Source organism: Cynocephalus volans, chromosome 10 (assembly GCF_027409185.1).
Source record: "Cynocephalus volans isolate mCynVol1 chromosome 10, mCynVol1.pri, whole genome shotgun sequence".
Classification (NCBI taxonomy): Eukaryota; Metazoa; Chordata; class Mammalia; order Dermoptera; family Cynocephalidae; genus Cynocephalus; species Cynocephalus volans.
Genome location: NC_084469.1, coordinates 19688075 through 19706785, shown reverse-complemented (window position 1 = coordinate 19706785; position 18711 = coordinate 19688075). Strand labels below are relative to the sequence as shown.

Here is an 18711-nt window from a genome sequence, read left to right as displayed (position 1 = left end):
ACTGCACTGTGGATAAAATGACTCCAAAATTGTGTGTAATGAGTAGGAAAAGATTAGAGACAGCTCTTGCTATGCTGAAAATTGACATTAGTGGAGGGAAAAAAAAAACTCTTTACTAGTCGGCCTAGGAGGTCTAATTCGAGCAGTAAAATATAAATAAATAAATAAAGGCATGTTGAGATGGTATTGGTGCTTTTTTTCCAATGAGCTCTATCTGGCCGGAAGGCTATTCAGCATAATGCAAAATTAAATTATAAAAACTGGCTGAATATTTAGATGGAAGAGCCATTTGGAAGCAGTTTATTTAGACGAACCGGCAATGACCCACAACAGGGAGACATCAAGCGTGAAATTTACTAGAAATTAGCACCAGGGTCCCAGCCTCAGCATGAATAGCTTGATAGGATGCAAATCCCAGTGATATTAAGCTACCTCACTGCTGGTGCTACAGGGTCACTCTCAGTTGGCTTTTCATGTTATACTTATTATTTTTTCCCGGGACAGGTTATAAATAACAATAAAAAAACATTTATTGAAAACTTTAACTGGAATGAAAGTCTATTTTAAAGTCTCTGATTACTTGGATGTTGAAATACAGTGTTAGCCGGCCATAATGAACTCATGAGAGACATTATGTATATGCAGCTTGTGTATGCCTAATGTTTACCTTCAGCTTCTAACAGATAATCTTGCCCAAGCCAGTAAGATCTGTTCCAGTTTTGAGAGTGTCGGACACTATGAAAACACTCTGCCACCCTGGTCCCTTATTTGGTACATGTGGCTGTCACACTTTATCCACATTGTATAACAATATAGACCCTAGACAGGGTTGGTGCCTGGGTGCTGAGAACATACTGCAAAGGCTATGTGCGATCACTATTCATACAGAGGTGCTTTGCTCAGAATGCTAGAAAACTCCAAGCTCCTGCCTCTCCAGTGAAGAACTTACCAGTATATCCCATTCCTAGTTGCATTTCTGAGTCTGAGAATTGACAGTCAGCTAATGCATAACTTTAAAATTCCCTAGATTGATTTCTAGCATAAACCCTTCCCTACTACTCTTTTGCTCTCTCTTAAATATGAAGGGATTTCAGACAATTGTGTCAGATTGTTGCCAAGTGTTTCAACCTACCTTTCTAAGTTTGTGGTTTGGGGGCAGCTGCAATTCAGCATGAGCCTGTTGACTGTAGAGTTTATGTGTTTGTTTATATTTTAATAGCCTACTTTTTGGGTCTTTTGATGGTGGGTTCTGGGTCTGTTGATGTTCCAAGTTAGATGGAGGCATTATGTTGGTCCCAAGCATGTCAGCTTTAATGAAACCTGATGCCCCTTTTCTACTTGAAGTCCTGAGACCTAAAGATATTTGGCAGGTAGATCCAAATCCTTCACGTAGCTGGTAGTGTCATCAGTACAATTTCTGACATTTCTGAACATAGAGGAAATCCAGGCAGCATTTAGAAATATTCAGTCATTTGTTCAAGTCTTTTCTGGTTTTTATTTTACTCAGCCTTTATATTAGATGTTGGAAAGCAGATTTCCTCAGCCTCAGGCTCTCTTTCTTAGCAGTAAGGATGATTAGTTAAGAATGAGCTAGTAGAATGTGGACTTCAGTGCCAAAAAGGTCTGGATTTGGGTCTTATCTTTGCCACTTACTCCTATTTAACTAAGCCTCACCTGTAACTTGGATATATGGATAATATGATATTCTGATGACTGAATGATTTATGTTTGTGTTTGTGTATATGTAATCATGTTCCCTGGCACATAGCAAGCTAACCATGATGATGAAAAAGAGGAACCAAAGTCCATTTCACCAAAGTAAAAAATGCAAACACACTCATCTTCATTCCAAACTGTTTGCGTATACCATGAAATCAAGGTTTTTTAAATTAAATGAGTGAAAATACATTTTAAATAAAGTCTCCCCCTTCTTTTGGGAGCTGAATCTGTTAGTCATAGCTTTTCATGTAGATACATCTTTAACAAACAGAAGTGAGTGAAGAGGCTGGAAACTTTGTCTTCATTTACTTCTAACTTTTTTTTTTCTTTTGCAAGTAGAATGACTTTTCGTACTTTTATTGTTTTATTTTCTCTTTTTATCTGTGCCTTCTATTTCTTATCTATGCATGATACTGTTGAGGGCCACTCCTTTCTGTGACTTGTTCTGAGACTGTACTCTTGGCAGCACTGAAAAATGTACTGCTAATTACACAATTATTTTATTATGTAGCACTGGTTGAAATATCCACTAAAGAATTAATTTAGTTAAAATAATTTGAACTGAGCAATTATTTTCATAACCACAGAATTAGCGTAAAGTGCTTAAAGTCCTTTATTCCCTGCTCTTCATACTGCAGTTGTGTAATTAGCAGTAAATTTTTTTGGTCTTTGCTTTCCTCACAAAGGAATAAATGTCTTCGCTCTGATCATATATACAGAGTATGTGACCATACACATTCCACGTAGAGTAGGGAGTCTTTCCTGGGGCACCTTGGAATTTCTGAAGTCTTCACAGACAAGCCAGGTTGGGGCAGTGGACAAAAGCATGTGCCTTGCAGTGAACTGTGCTGACTGATGTATATAGAGCCATTTTTACTTTGGAGAAGGTGGCAGTTTAATTTGCCAGTAACTACAATGAAAGCAATTTTTATTTGGTTTGCTCTTAACTTCCTGAAAAATGCTTTTTTGCCTTGGATTTCCAGAATCGATTTATTCCAAAATGAGATCCTCTTTTTGATAGGAAAGTTTGAACTCAGTTGAATCTGTTACTTGGTGTTAGAAGGTATCCATTGTGGCTCCACTGAAGTACTCATTAAACATCTGGAATCATAAACCTAAAACTTTAGCAATGATTAGACTTCAATGAACTGGCAAATGGGAAGGAGTCCATATATAGTTGGGAAATAAATAACTGATCTAGCTTTCCAGGGACTCACTTTATTTATGCACCAGGAGTCCTTTTCTTCAGGCTGCTCCTGGCCTTCGGGGGATTATAAACTGTACTCTTTAAAAGAATAAAGAGGTGGCTCTTCTCTTTATGTGGCTGTGTGATATTTCCTATATATATGTTTTCATTTCCTCTGATTGGTACTCTATGAAAATGCAACTGTTAAAGAATTAATTTGTTTTTTCTTGCATTCTTTCCAAAGTGTGTATGTGCTCATTCTTTCATTCAGCAGATGTTTATTGAGCATTAACTATATTTCAGGCACTGGGCAGGACAATGGGGATACAAAGATGAAAGATAGTTTTCGAAGACAAAATTTTTGAAGGATCCATTTCCATTAGCTGCACATTTTTTTTTTTTTTTTTTTTTTTTGTCTTTTTCAAGACCGGCACTCAGCCAGTGAGTGCACCGGCCATCCCTATATAGGATCCGAACCCGGGGCGGGAGCATCGCCGCACTCCCCGCGCTGCACTCTCCCGAGTGCGCCACGGGCTCGGCCCTAGCTGCACATTTTAAGATCTCATCGTATGCTAAGTACCATGAGAAAAATTGAAAAGAGCTAGAATTGTTTCTTCCTTCAGAAAACTTAATGTAGTGGGAGAGATCACATATTGATATGAAAAATACCCAGCGTTTGTAGAGCAAGTGTGAATTAATGTGGTGAAACCTGAGTACAGAAATTCAGGGAGGATATAAAATGGAAATGCAATCTAGAGGGCTTGCACACTGTATCTAGTGAAAGATGATACATTTCTCTTTTGCTGTCTTGTGGTTTTGAAGATCTTCTGGAATGCTGAGTGGAATACAGGTAGAGAGCTGCTCTTCAGTCTTCAGGGTAGCCAAATAGGACCTGGGATGGCTGGAACCCCTAGACCTGTCACCTCTGTCCATGAGCAGCTTCCTCATGAGGCACAATGTGCCATACAAATTTTATTTTCCATGTGTGCCATGATGTGAACAATGTTTGGAAACACTGCTTTGGATAGGATAAGTTCCATGATTTCTAATTTCTCTCATTCTCCATAGATATGTATGACCAAGTGCTGAAGTTCGGTGCTTACATTGTGGATGGCTTGCGGGAGTGCTCCCAGCCTGTGATGGTGTACATTCCTCCCCAGGCCGAGCTGCGAGGTGGCTCCTGGGTCGTGATTGACCCCACCATCAACCCCCGGCACATGGAGATGTATGCTGACCGAGAAAGCAGGTAGTGTGCCTTCCTTATTTCCATTCACTGCCTCTCGGGACCCTCTAGCTATTGGTTTCTTTCTGGAGAACATTATAACCAAGAGAACTTTATTTGAATCTGTCCATTCCTAAAACACTCCAAAGTCAAAAAAATGGGCTTTCTAAATAGCATCTGCTAGCATGAGAGGGAAACCAGGCTGGAATGGCTTTTTCTCAATATAATCTCTTATCCCAGATTCATTTACAATGAAGTCCTCTCTTCCAGGCACCTCCAAACTCAGAGATTCTCTCCTCCTGTTTGTTGTTCAGATGTGCCTATTCACTATCTCTTCCTTAGGTGTGTGGCAGAGGGAGCTTAAAGCAAGTTGGAGTAGAAGGTCTGAATTGTTAGTTTGGAGTTCTAGGATTTTCACCCAGCTCTGCTACTGACTGTTGAGAAAGTTGGAGTAGTCTTTACTCTACCTGGGCTACTTCTCCTTGTCTGTAGAATGAGCTGGGTGGTCACTGAGGTGCACCACAGCACCCACATTCTGTGATTCCAAACCAAAGCTTCATTCTTGTTTAGAGTCCAGGGTCTCACTCTAGCATTCCAGGAGGTTGGACAACAGTGTTTATAGTACCCCAAAAAACTGCAAGAGAGAACCCCGGGCTTGTTGGGAGGTGGTACCTAAAACTAGTTAAGTAAAGCAGATCAGCTCAAACCTAGCATCTTTTCATAATCTGTTCTCAACTCTTTCCTAAGTAGGTAAACTTCACAGCATACTTCCTTGACGTTTTCCATGCAAAGTCTTAACATCTAATCATTTTATTAGAGCACCCACTTCTCTCTTTTCCCAAAATATTCAGCCTTCTACTTCAAAAGCTGCTTAGGAGAGTCCAGCAGTTTTACTGTCACATCACTAGGCTAGCATTCTACACTTAGGGGTTTATTATTTTTAAGTCCTAAGCTAGCCCCTGATCTGATATCAGGTCAAAGATAATTCCTCTGTAGACTTTGGAAATCAGACTGTCTGATTTCAAATCATTAACTTGGTAGATTTAGCCAAGTCTTTTAATTCCTGTACCTTAATTTTCTCATCTGTAAAATGGGGATAATAATAGTACCCTACCTCATAGTGGATATAGACTGGGCATAGGATTTTTGTGAGGATTTATATGTAAGCGCTTAAGTGCCATGAACAAAGTAAACATTAGCTGTAATTTTTTCTTTTTCTCTTTTTCTGGTGGCTGGTGGGTACAGGGATCCAATTCTGGACCTTGGTGTTATCAGCACCATGCTCTAAGCAACTGAACTAACCAGCCAGCCCATCTGCTGTAAATGTTTTTTTAAAAAAGTTGTTTAGGGAAAAGTTCCTGGTGATAGAACATCATCAGTGTGCACTAGAAGTAACCTTGAAACCTTGCGCTTTGCTCGTTTCCATAGCAGAGACAGTGTTTTACCTACTGCTTGGCCAAGCCTAGTGTGTCTGATCAGAGTGCTGCCATCAGACTGACAGCTCTGGTGTAGGATAATCAGCATCGACCCCTCATTGTACAGCCTAAGTGCTAGAGGTGGTTTCCCTACCATTGTGCCTATGGCATCTTTTTCTTCCCCCCCTGGAAAATAATGTGATTGCTGTCACTCTGTTATCAGCTAAAGGTGGTGGAATCTGTATTCTTCTCCCTTTGAGATGGAAGTTGACTGGTGTGGTAATGAGAATTATTTTAATTGCTTTTTGCCAGGCCTTTCTCATACCTCACTCAGACCTTTCTCTGATGCCTGCTTTTCTCCCTGGGGTGATGTCTGTGAACCATGGGGGGGCAAAACCATAATGAAGCTATTTCCTGGTCTACAAATTATAACTGGCCTCATTCTGCTGTCTTCTTCCTTTAAAGTGCCTTATTTCTGTTTTGTTCTTTCTTCTTTCTTTCTGATTCAGGGGATCGGTTCTGGAGCCAGAAGGGACAGTAGAAATCAAATTCCGCAAAAAAGATCTGGTGAAAACCATGCGTAGGGTGGACCCAGTCTACATCCGCTTGGCTGAGCGATTGGGTATGTCTGCTTGTTCTCCTGGCGAATCAATGAGCCATTCAGCTGATTTGTAATGAGTGCATTCATAGGCCAGGGGAGGAGGCACTGAAGCATTTGATCAAATTCATGATAATCTTTATTTACTGTCCTCTATATGGTAAGAACCCTGGTAGAATGACATAGTGTGTGTAATAAGAGGGAAAGTGGGCCCTAAAAAAGCAAGTCGCACAATTTTTCTTCTGATATTTTCTTATAGTATAAATAGCCCATCTTTCTAGGATGTCTTTGTAGAGAATAATTAGCTAGAGTTGCTGTTGGGGAGCAGGCTAATCAGGCAGACTATGCTAGACTTAAAAATGTAGTGTTTCTGCTTATCTTTTTGGACAGCCCGCCTCATTTCTGAAGAGTGTGAGAGTCAGTGTCATGGGATAGAAAAGCCAGAGTCCCTACCCTGGCAGTGCTCTGGGGTCATCCAGAGCTAGAGAAATGAAAGTAAAGATTGCTTGCTGTGTGCTTCTGAACAGTGGCTATGGTAGCAATAGCCCTGGGAGCATTCGTGCTTGATGCTTCCATCCATTACTGTGTTGCTCATTTGTTTGCAGAGCTTTTGGGAGGGCACTTGCAATTTGAACATAGGACTAAACCATGGGAGCACTGCGATGAGCCCAGAGTCTGAATGAGTTTTAGACTCTTTTAAAACACTGATTTTCTGCCCAGGTCTCCCATTGAGAGCCTCTTGCTATGTTGGTAAAGATAATTGCTTGAGGGTTTTTTTTGATTGGTTTGTTTTGTTTTTGTTTTTCTAAAGAAACAGAGAGATTGTTTTTAAAAGGTAGTGAAACAGTGAGTGGAAGGAGTAAAAAAGAGAGATGCTAGCTCATTTGTGTTCCAAATAGTAATTTAATTTATAAGTACTCACCATTTAGAGACAGAAAAAACTTCAGGAGTGTCTGCCTGCACTGTTAAGGCATTTGGAGCCCTGAGCCAGGCTGCTTGCTGAACAGGGTGACTTGGGTTACAATAAACCCTGTTTGTATCCCATTGTTTGCCATTAAGTAACCACCACCAATAACTCTAACCTACTGCAGTCTGAACCTTTTATGGGAGATGCACACATACAATAAGAAATTGGCAAAGTTGTTTCTAAAATCTATTGCCACCCAGAATTGTTCAGGTGCTTTTTTTCTCTCTCTTTTCCAAACAGGATAATTACTTCTGACCAACCCCATACACTTTAATTAAAGTAACTGAAGGTCAAGAGCAAGTTACTTACAACTGTACATAGAGTGAGCTCTAAAAGCTTCAGCCACTGATAAGCATCTCACTTAGATGGTTCATAATTGCTCCCAGCATCCAGAGAGCATTGCTGCTGTTTTTACCACTAATTCTGTACAAAAGCAGCAACACACAATTGCAAGACACAGCAAATTGCATAATTTTCTTTCTTTCTTTCTTTCTTTCTTTTTCTTTCTTTTTTTTTTTTTCCTTTTTCTTTTTTTTTCTTCCTGGTTTTCTTTCTGGCCAATTTAAAATTTGTCAAAGTCAGTCTTCTTCTGGATCACTGCCCTTTGATATTTCGCGCACTCCATTTGCCACAAACAAGCCGCAGGGCCGCAGTTCATGCTGACTCTAGCAGAAGCAGAGAGAGCTCCATTTATCTTACACTGCCTGCTGAATTTCTGCTCATTAACTGGGGGTTCACTGCCTCTTCTTAACCCCCCAATGGCTGTTATCATCCCTTCAGAGTTAGTGGGTGGTGGGAAGAGGGATCCTCTCTACATCTGTTTGCAGAATGACTGGACGGTGAGGGGTGTGGGGCTGAAGCTTCTTTCTCTTCAAGGAAAGTGATATCACTCCCACCTTCACCCAGCACCTTTTAACTTTTGAAGCACATGAAGGGGGGAGGGAGGAGATTCCCAAGTCATGGCCATTTAATCATTTGTTACAAATCATCTCATTATCAATTTCCTATCTACATTGAAGAAAACCATATTTATTTAACCTTGACCAAAATGGCACTAGAGAAAGAATCTGTAGTCTGCTAAATGTGAAGCAGGCTCTGTCCCAGGGCAGCTTGGGAACATGAGCAATGGATTTGGAACAAAAATAATTATGTGTGAGTCTTGCGTATATTTCTTGCAAGTAAATTATTTAACTCCTCTGAACATTAGTTGCTTCATCTATAAAGTGGGGATAACACCCACACCTCGCTAATGTGAGGTTCAGATGAATGTGCATTTGCTTTGAATCTGCAAAGCATATTTTCAAAGCTAGGGATTGGCATCATTTCCTTTCAGTCTTAATCATTGGAAAAAGCAGATGACCATGTTTGGTATCAAGCATTCCCTGGGCTCAGGCCCACATTTGGAAATACAAAAAAAAAAAAAAAAGTAGCAGTCCTGTCTCTCAGGTGTTTGCCATATTTTAGGGAGATCAGACACACCCAGGTGTATCTGTGACACACAAATCAATCTGGATATAATGGAAGATACTGTGATCACAGTTCCTTTGGGGTTCACAGTGACTTTTGGCTCCCTTCACAATGTCTGGAACCAAAGACTCAAAATGCTTTTTAACAAAGTGGATGGAAATGACCTCATTTTCCAGATTGGGAAATTGAGGCAAAAAGAAGAGTTAAATGAATCATCCAAAATACAAAATTAATCATGTCAGAACCCAAAATGGAATTCTCATTCCCTGTGTTCTGCTTTTCTCAGGATTTCCTCAGATTTTACCTCAGCTGAATACTCAGCCTGATCTAAATTAAACAAGGATTCTTTCCCTTTGTGATCTAAAGCTAATCCCACTGAGAAAATTTGATTTAGAAGAAAGCCTATGGGCCGACCCTGTGGCGCACTCGGGAGAGTGCGGCGCTGGGAGCACAGCAATGCTCCCGCCGCAGGTTCGGATCCTATATAAGGATGGCCGGTGCGCTCACTGGCTGAGCACAGTGCGGCCCATCACAAAAAAAAAAAAAAAAAAAAAGAAGAAGAAGAAGAAGAAGAAGAAAGCCTATAGGAGTGGATGTCATCTTATGTTCTCAGTCTTTTCTCAAATCGGCCTCTGCACTGGGGAATGCACTCACAGATCACTTGGACAAACCAGAACTGTTGACTGTATTCAAAAACATAATTACTATTTATTCTCTAAGGATGAGTAATATTTCATTTCTGAACAGCTAACTTCATTTCTTTAAGAATTTTACTTTAAAAAAATGAACTTCAGGGCTGGCCCGTGGCTCACTTGGCAGAGTGTGGTGCTGATAACACCAAGTCAAGGGCTAAGATCCCCTTACTGGTCATCTTTTAAAAAAATAATAATTAATTAATTAAAAAATGAACTTGTTTCATTTAAATGGTTAGTTTGGGTAGGAAGGTGGTAAATTACTAGTTTGCAGGTCTGAGACTATACATACAGAGAATGAAAATAGTGCATACATTGATTCCTGATGGAGGGAAAAGGAAAAATTACCTCAGAAAGAAAAGTGAACTAAGCCCAGATACCAGAGTCTTGCATTGCCAAACTAGTTCTAACCCTGGGTTCTCAGAACCAGGGCTTGGTAGAATTGTTGCAGGGAGGATCATGTCCTACCATTTTGGTTGTCTTAAGGAAAAAAGAAATTTTTTTAAAAAATTTTTTGAATTGATTGTACATATCTTTGGGGTACCGTGTTGAATATCAATACCTGTGTGCAATATTCCTTCTCTGGAAATAGAGCCCCAGCCCTTCAAGGCCTTTTCATGTCTCTCGAGTCAGGAGGAGGGAGAGTGACTATGGAGCAGGATGGCCTTGCTAGCCTGGCCTCTTGAGTGCTATGACCTGAGGTCCTCTCCTGGATCCTTACCCTCCTCTTGTGTTCAGAGAGAAATGACAAATCAATTTAGAAGGAGAGCAAACTGTCCAGCCCTAGTGTGAAGCGATTATAAGTTCCCCACTGTCCTTCTCCCTCAATACGAAGAGCACCTGGGCAAAGGAGCTACTTAGGGGAACTTTGTGCTCAGTCTTGGCCCCATTCCCAGACAGGCTGCCATGTAGCTCCTCAGCTGAACCCACATGAAACCACAGGCAGTGGCCACACTGGCTGAGCACCACTGCTGGCCCTCACCTGGTCCTTCCAGGCCTACTCAGCACCCACCATTCCTCTAGCCCAATGTGCTCCAGGTGTAGATGGAGGATTGTGGTGGCTGTTCCACATGTCTATAAAAACCTTCAGGAATGCCTTCCTCCCGAGGCTTCTCTTTAGCAGCCAGGATGACAGGAAAAGGATTGTTCCTTGGGTTACAGGGACTGGGGCTTAAGCTGCTTTTCTGGCAAAGGTGTTCAAAGTATCTGAGTTGGCTTTTCCATCTCTTGTGTCCATCTTCAAAATGCTGTAAGCTGCAAAGAGGCAAAGTTACTTGTTTGAAGCAGAAAGTGATGTACTTGCCTGGAAAGTGGAGGCTAGGAAAGAAAGAAGTTCCAATAACCATGCCTAGGGAGTGGCCTCTCACCCTCTCACCTACTGTAATGGAGTATCCTCACTGAAACGGTGGCCATTGTGTCCTCTGTGGTAAGGAGGCTGATGAGAAACAACATAAGGTTTTCCATCACAAAAGTAGATATGGGATTTTGCCTCCTTCCTTAAGTTAACAGCAGCTGAAAACCAACCTCCTCACATTGATTTAGAAGCTATTTGGCTTGATGCAATTTAGTGCAATAGTGACAACATTTTCTAGAAAGAAGGGAGTCATTTTTTTTTTTGTCTTTTTCGTGACCGGTACTCAGCCAGTGAGCGCACAGGCTATTCCTATATAGGATCCGAACCCGCGGCGGGAGCATCGCTGCGCTCCCAGCGCTGCACTCTCCCGAGTGCACCACGGGGGTCGGCCCAAAGGGAGTCATTTTAGTCTGATCCCTTAATCTGATTGTATTTATAAAAGCACCTGGGCTTGGCTCCTCCCAGGAACAGTTCTGTTAGGGGACCTGGCAGGCATTTTGTGAGAGTGAACCCAAGCTTCTTCCTGCCTAAAAGCTATCATCAGAATATGTCTGAGAGACCCTCTTCCCCACTTGGTCCCAACTGACCCAGAACCCTGTATTCTGACCCACCACAGTTAGGGAGAGCAAATTAGGGAAGGAAAATGATAAAGACTGCAGATGCTTATCTCAACCAGAATTTAGAGAATTCTGTGCCGTTTCCTTACCCTTTTGTATGGATATGTTTGCATGGGAGCACAGGGACAGGGCTGAAGGTGGAGTAATACGTATTTTTTATTCCTATTTGGAAATCTCTGGGTTTACTATAGTGATTTTTTAAAATATGAACAGCAGAGCATTAACGCTATTGCAAAGAACGTTAGGGTTAAACATCCCTTGAGAGGATTGCTGTTAAAATCAATATGCAAATGCAGTTGTATTTAGATAGGTATGGCCCCCTTTGAAGAAAAGAAGATATATGAAAATGGGATTTTAAAAAAACTAGATACATTGAAAGAAATTATTCCCATTACAAAAGGATTATTTGCTTTACCAAAGGATTCACTGCAGGGTTCCTTCTAAAATAGCTCCCTTAAGGCATTTAAAACAGGATCTGATTTACGCAGTTTTTCAAGAATGCTTTTGTGCAAAGAGAGGCACACCTGTTATGGATATAGAAATAGTTTTGCAGAATTTTTTTGTCACCCTATCTTACTATCTTTATAGAGAAATTTCTTTTAACATAGAAAATGTGATTACATAGATCTTTTAAACAGCTACTTATGGTTTGTACTTCTGAATCTTAATAAGATTCCGGTCTTTTTTATGCTGATTTTTCAGTCTCAAGGTTGAGGTATGGGTGTATGTTTTAATGTCTCAGATATTCAGGAGCTTTGCAGGGAGGGTGATCCACTTCTTATCATTAGCATCATGAGTATTAAACCAGGGCCGGCCATGGCTCACTCGGTAGAGTGCGGTGCTGATAAGTATTAAACCAAAGCAAATTGTTTTTTTAAGAGAAGGAAGAAGGGCCCATTTACATAGACTTCTTAGTATAACTTTTTAAAAAGTTAAGAATGCTTTTTTTTTTTTTTTTTAATTTTATTTTGTCGATATACATTGTGGCTGATTATTGCTCCCCATCACCAAAACCTCCCTCCCTTCTCCCTCCCCCCTCCCCCCCAACAATGTCCTTTCTGTTTGCTTGTCGTATCAACTTCAAGTAATTGTGGTTGTTATATCTTCTTCCCCCCCCCCCCCGGGTTTTTTGTGTGTGTGTGTGTGTGTGTGTGTGTGTGTGTGTGTGTGTGTGTGTGTGTGTGTGTGAATTTATATATTAATTTTTAGCTCCCACCAATAAGTGAGAACATGTGGTATTTCTCTTTCTGTGCCTGACTTGTTTCACTTAATATAATTCTCTCAAGGTCCATCCATGTTGTTGCAAATGGCAGTATTTCATTCGTTTTTATAGCTGAGTAGTATTCCATTGTGTAGATGTACCACATTTTCCGTATCCACTCATCTGATGATGGGCATTTGAGCTGGTTCCAACTCTTGGCTATTGTAAAGAGTGCTGCGATAAACATTGGGAAACAGGTATACCTTCGACTTGACGATTTCCATTCCTCTGGGTATATTCCCAACAGTGGGATAGCTGGGTCGTATGGTAGATCTATCTGCAATTGTTTGAGGAACCTCCATACCATTTTCCATAGAGGCTGCACCATTTTGCAGTCCCACCAACAATGTATGAGAGTTCCTTTTTCTCCGCAGCCTCGCCAGCATTTATCGTTCATAGTCTTTTGGATTTTAGCCATCCTAACTGGGGTTAGATGGTATCTCAATGTGGTTTTGATTTGCATTTCCCGGATGCTGAGTGATGTTGAGCATTTTTTCATATGTCTGTTGGCCATTTGGATATCTTCCTTAGAGAAATGCCTATTTAGCTCTTTTGCCCATTTTTTAATTGAGTTGCTTGTTTTCTTCTTGTAAAGTTGTTTGAGTTCCTTATATATTCTGGATATTAATCCTTTGTCAGATATATATTTTGCAAATATTTTCTCCCACTCTGTTGGTTGTCTTTTAACTCTTTTAATTGTTTCTTTTGCTGTGCAGAAGCTTTTTAGTTTGATATAATCCCATTTGTTTATTTTTCCTTTGGTTGCCCGTGCTTTTGGGGTCGTATTCATGAAGTCTGTGCCCAGTCCTATTTCCTGAAGTGTTTCTCCTATGTTTTCTTTAAGAAGTTTTATTGTTTCAGGGTGTATATTTAAATCCTTAATCCATTTTGAGTTGATTTTAGTATACGACGAGAGGTATGGATCTAGTTTCATTCTCCTGCATATGGATATCCAGTTATCCCAGCACCATTTGCTGAAGAGGCAGTCCCTTCGCCAGTGAATAGGCTTGGTGCCTTTGTCAAAGATCAGCTGGCAGTAAGTGTGTGGGTTGATTTCTGGATTCTCTATTCTATTCCATTGGTCAGTGTGTCTGTTTTTATGCCAGTACCATACTGTTTTGGTTATTATAGCTTTGTAGTATAGCTTAAAGTCAGGTAGTGTTATGCCTCCAGCTTTATTTTTTTTGCTCAGCATTGCTTTGGCTATGCGTGGTCTTTTATTGTTCCATATAAATGTCTGGATAGTTTTTTCCATTTCTGAGAAAAATGTCTTTGGAATTTTGATGGGGATTGCATTGAATTTGTATATCACTTTGGGTAGTATGGACATTTTCACTATGTTGATTCTTCCAATCCAAGAGCATGGGATATCTTTCCATCTTCTTGTATCCTCTCTAATTTCTCTCAGCAGTGGTTTGTAGTTCTCATTACAGAGATTTTTCACCTCCTTGGTTAAGTCAGTTCCTAAGTATTTTATTTTTTTGGTGGCTATTGTAAATGGGCAGGCTTTCTTGATTTCTCATTCTGCATGTTCACTATTGGAGAAAAGAAATGCTACTGATTTTTGTGTGTTGATTTTGTATCCTGCTACTGTGCTGAAATCATTTATCAATTCCAACAGTTTTTCTGTAGAGGTTTTAGGCTGTTCGATATATAGGATCATGTCATCTGCAAACAGGGACAGTTTGACTTCATCTTTTCCAATCTGGATGCCCTTTATTTCCTTCTCTTCTCTGATTGCTCTGGCTAGTACTTCCAACACTATGTTGAATAGGAGTGGTGAGAGTGGGCATCCTTGTCTAGTTCCTGTTCTTAAAGGAAAAGCTTTCAGCTTTTCCCCATTCAGGATGATATTGGCTGTAGGTTTGGCATATATGGCTTTAATTATGTTGAGATACTTTCTCTCTATACCTAACTTATAGAGGGTCTTTGTCAAGAATGAGTGCTGAACTTTATCAAATGCTTTTTCAGCATCTATAGAGATGATCATATGGTCCTTGTGTTTGAGTTTATTAATATGGTGTATCACATTTATTGATTTGCGTATGTTGAACCAACCTTGCATCCCTGGGATGAATCCCACTTGATCGTGATGAATAATTTTACGTATGTGTTGCTGTATTCTGTTTGCTAGTATTTTAGTGAGGATTTTTGCATCTATATTCATCAAGGATATCGGCCTGTAGTTTTCTTTTTTGGTTATATCTTTACCTGGTTTTGGTATCAGGATGATCTTTGCTTCATAGAATGAGTTTGGGAGATTTGCGTCCGTTTCAATCTTTTGGAATAGTTTGTAAAGAATTGGTGTCAATTCCTCTTTGAATGTTTGGTAAAATTCTGCTGTGACTCCATCTGGTCCTGGGCTTTTCTTTGTTGGGAGCCTTCTGATAACAGCTTCAATCTCCTTTATTGTTATTGGTCTGTTCAAACTTTCTACATCTTCACGGTTCAGTTTTGGGAGCTTGTGTGTGTCCAGAAATTTATCCATTTCCTCCAGATTTTCAAATTTGTTGGCGTATAGTTGTTTATAGTAGTCTCGAATGATTCCTTGTATTTCAGATGAATCAGTTGTAATATCGCCTTTTTCATTTCTAATTTTTGTTATTTGAGTCTTCTCTCTTCTTTTTTTTGTTAGCCATGCTAATGGTTTGTCAATTTTATTTATCTTTTCAAAAAACCAACTTTTTGATTCGTTGATCTTTTGAATTTTTTTTTGGTTTTCAATTTCATTCAGTTCTGCTCTGATCTTAATGATTTCTTTCCGTCTGCTAACTTTAGGTTTGGATTGTTCTTGTTTTTCTAGTTCTTTAAGGTGAAGTGTTAGGTTGTTCACTTGCCATCTTTCTATTCTTCTGAAGTGAGCGTTTAATGCAATAAATTTTCCCCTCAATACTGCTTTTGCAGTATCCCACAGGTTTTGGTATGATGTATCATTGTTTTCATTAGTTTCAATGAATTTTTTGATTTCCTGCTTGATTTCTTCTTGGACCCATATGTCATTAAGTAGAATGCTGTTTAATTTCCATGTGTTTGTATAGTTTCCAGAGTTTTGTTTGTTATTAATTTCTAGTTTTAATCCATTGTGGTCTGAGAAAATACATGGGATAATTCCAATTTTTTTGAATTTATTGAGACTTGATTTGTGACCTAATATGTGATCTATCCTGGAGAATGATCCATGTGCTGATGAGAAGAATGAATATTCTGAGGTTGTTGGATGGAATGTTCTGTAGATATCTGCCAATTCCAATTGGTCTAGAGTATTGTTTAGATCTTGTGTTTCTCTGCTGATTCTTTGCCTAGATGATCTGTCTAATATTGACAGTGGGGTGTTCAGGTCCCCTGCTATTATGGTATTAGTGTCTATTTCCTTCTTTAGGTCTAATAGAGTTTGTTTTATAAATCTGGCTGCTCCAACATTGGGTGCATACATATTTATGATTGTTATGTCTTCTTGATGGATCAGACCTTTTATCATTAAGTAGTGTCCCTCATTGTCTCTTTTTATGGTTTTTAGTTTAAAGTCTATTTTGTCAGATATAAGAATAGCTACTCCAGCTCGTTTTTCTTTTCTGTTTGCATGGTAAATCTTTTTCCATCCTTTCACTCTTAGTCTGTCTGAATCTTTATGGGTGAGGTGGGTCTCTTGTAGGCAGCATATAGTTGGGTCCTGCTTTTTGATCCAGTCAGCCAGTCTGTGTCTTTTAATTGGGGAATTTTAGCCTTTTACATTAAGAGTTGTTATTGAAAGGTGTTGATTTATTCCTAGCATTTTATTGGTTGTTTGGTTGTCTTAGGTGTCTTTTGTTCCTTGCTTTCTGATTTACTGTTTGTTTTCTGTGTTTGTTGGTTCCTTAGGTTGCAGATAGTGTTTTTGTTAGCTTGTTTTCTCTTCATGAATGCCATTTTTATTATACTAGCGGGTTTAGATTTTTCTTGGGTTTTTATGGCAGTGGTAGTTATTTTTCAGGAACCAAACCCAGTACTCCCTTGAGGATTTCTTGTAAGGGTGGTCGTGTGGTAGTGAACTCCCGCAGTGTTTGTTTGTCTGAGAAATATACTATTTGCCCCTCTTTTCAGAAGGATAGCCTTGCAGGGTAGAGTATTCTTGGCTGGCAATCTTTGTCTTTTAGTATTTTGAAAATATCATCCCATTCCTTTCTAGCTTTCAGGGTTTGTGATGAAAAGTCTGATGTTAACCTGATTGGGGTTACCTTATAGGTGATTTGACGCTTCTCTCTTGCAGCTTTTAAGATTCTCTCTTTGTCTCTGAGTTTTGCCAATTTGACTATAACATGTCTTGGAGAAGGTCTTTTTGGGTTGAATACATTTGGAGATCGTTGAGCTTCCTGGATCTGAAGATCTGTGATTTTTCCTATACCTGGGAAGTTTTCTGCCACTATTTTGTTGAATATGTTTTCAATGGAATCTCCATTTTCCTCCCCTTCTGGAATACCCATGAGTCGGATATTTGATCGCTTAACATTGTCTGATATCTCTCTCAGATTTTCTTCAATGTCCTTGATTATTTTTTCTTTCTTTTTGTCTGCTTGTGTTATTTCAAACAGCCCATCTTCAAGTTCAGAGGTTCTCTCTTCAACTTCGACAAGCCTGCTGGTTAAACTCTCCGTTGTGTTTTTTATTTCGTTGAATAACTTCTTCAGTTCAGCAAGTTCTGCTACATTTTTTTTCAGGACATTGATTTCCTTGTACATTTCCTCTTTCAGATCCTGTATACTTTTCCTCATTTCATCATGATGTCTAGCTGAGTTTTCTTGTATCTCATTCAGTTTCCTTAGAATTATCACCCGAAATTCCTTATCAGTTATTTCAAGGGATTCTTGTTCTATAGGATCTAGAGTTTGAGATTTATTAACTTTTGGTGGTGTACTTTCTTGATTTTTTGTATTTCTGGTATCTTATTTTTGGTGTTTATTCATTGTGGCAGGGGGTTTCACAGTCCACCGGTTTGAGACTAATGACTAACTAGGATGTTGCTGTGGTTGCCAATTTCGTATGGCTCCCTCCGTGACTGCTCAGTTGGCCTCTAGTGCCTTGTGTGTGTGGTTGCCTCGGGTCTTGGGCTTCTCCGGGGAGCCACCTTTCTGGTCAGCTTCGACTCTGCTGGGCTGGTGGATCACGTACCACAGGGTGTGTGATCTCTGTTGAGCTTTCACTTCCTGTGCAGGACTTCTCCCTGTTCTGTGTGCTCTGGCCCAAGCTGTTAGATCATGCAGTGGCGACCCCACCGGGTGTGTGGTTTCTGTTGAGTCTCCGCCTCCCTGGCCGCACGTCTCCCCACTCTGTGCGCACTGTGCTGGGGCGTGTCTTCTGCACCCCTCGTCTATCAGCTGGGCCTTCAAGACCCTGCTCGGCACCGCCTCGCCCAGGAAGTCTACCAGGTTTCTGCTAGGCACAGACGACCGGTTGCTCTGGGTGCCTTTGTATCACTGTGTAGATCTTTCTCGGGTCTTGTTCACCTTTGTATCCCCCCAGTATAATCCGAGTCTAGCGCCCACCTACAGCCTGGTCTCCGGCAGGTTCAAGCGGACCTGGGAACTCTCCTACCACACTATTCCCAACCAGAAATTCGTTAGGCTTTTTTCCGAACTGGTGGCCGCAGAGATGGTATCTGCTTCCCAGTAACAGGGAGTTTACCTGGGGCCGGAGTCCAGGGTGTGGTGGAGTGACAGTCGGCCCGCCCGTACTTCCTTGCCCTCCCGACACCAGCCCCGCCAGAGAACCGCGGAGGGAGTGGGAGGGGAGGCCGGTCCGCAGGCTCCGGAAAGCCCCGCGCCAGGCCAAGCAAGTGGGAGGGCTCAGTGATGGCCGAGCTGGGCAGGGCTGCCCGCACGTGGGAAAATGGAGGCAGCACCGGGGCGGTGAGTGGCCTGGTGGTGCAGGCGGGAGCCGGGTGGGCATCCACCCCCCGAACAGAGCTGTGCCAGGGGTCACTCACAGTGCTGTGCCAGGTCGGGCGCTCACTCTGTCTCTGGTTTGTTGCCTTCCCAGTTCTCGGCCGCTGCCGCCTCGGGCTGTTCAGTCGCAGCGTGGCTCGGGCGCTCCCAGGAATCTTCTTTAATGCCGGCCTGAAACCTCGAATCCTGAATAGGGCAGCTGGCCGCCTTCAGCGCGGCCCCGGCCTCCGGGATCCTGGCTGCATCCACAGCAGCCCTGGTGCCGCGTTCCCTGTTTCGAGACTCGCTTTTGCAG

The 18711-nt window shown here is 41.1% G+C and overlaps 1 protein-coding gene across 9 annotated transcripts in view; it reads left to right on the top strand.

Annotated features, from left to right (window-relative positions):
• Positions 1-18711, top strand: part of ACACA (acetyl-CoA carboxylase alpha) — a 293591-nt gene that overhangs the window by 256645 nt on the left and 18235 nt on the right. For all 9 annotated transcript variants that reach the window (XM_063112234.1, XM_063112233.1, XM_063112232.1 and 6 more), the window contains 2 exons: positions 3974-4151; positions 6052-6164. In XM_063112234.1, the coding sequence (XP_062968304.1) occupies positions 3974-4151; positions 6052-6164 (291 nt within the window). The remainder of the gene's footprint in view (positions 1-3973; positions 4152-6051; positions 6165-18711) is intronic.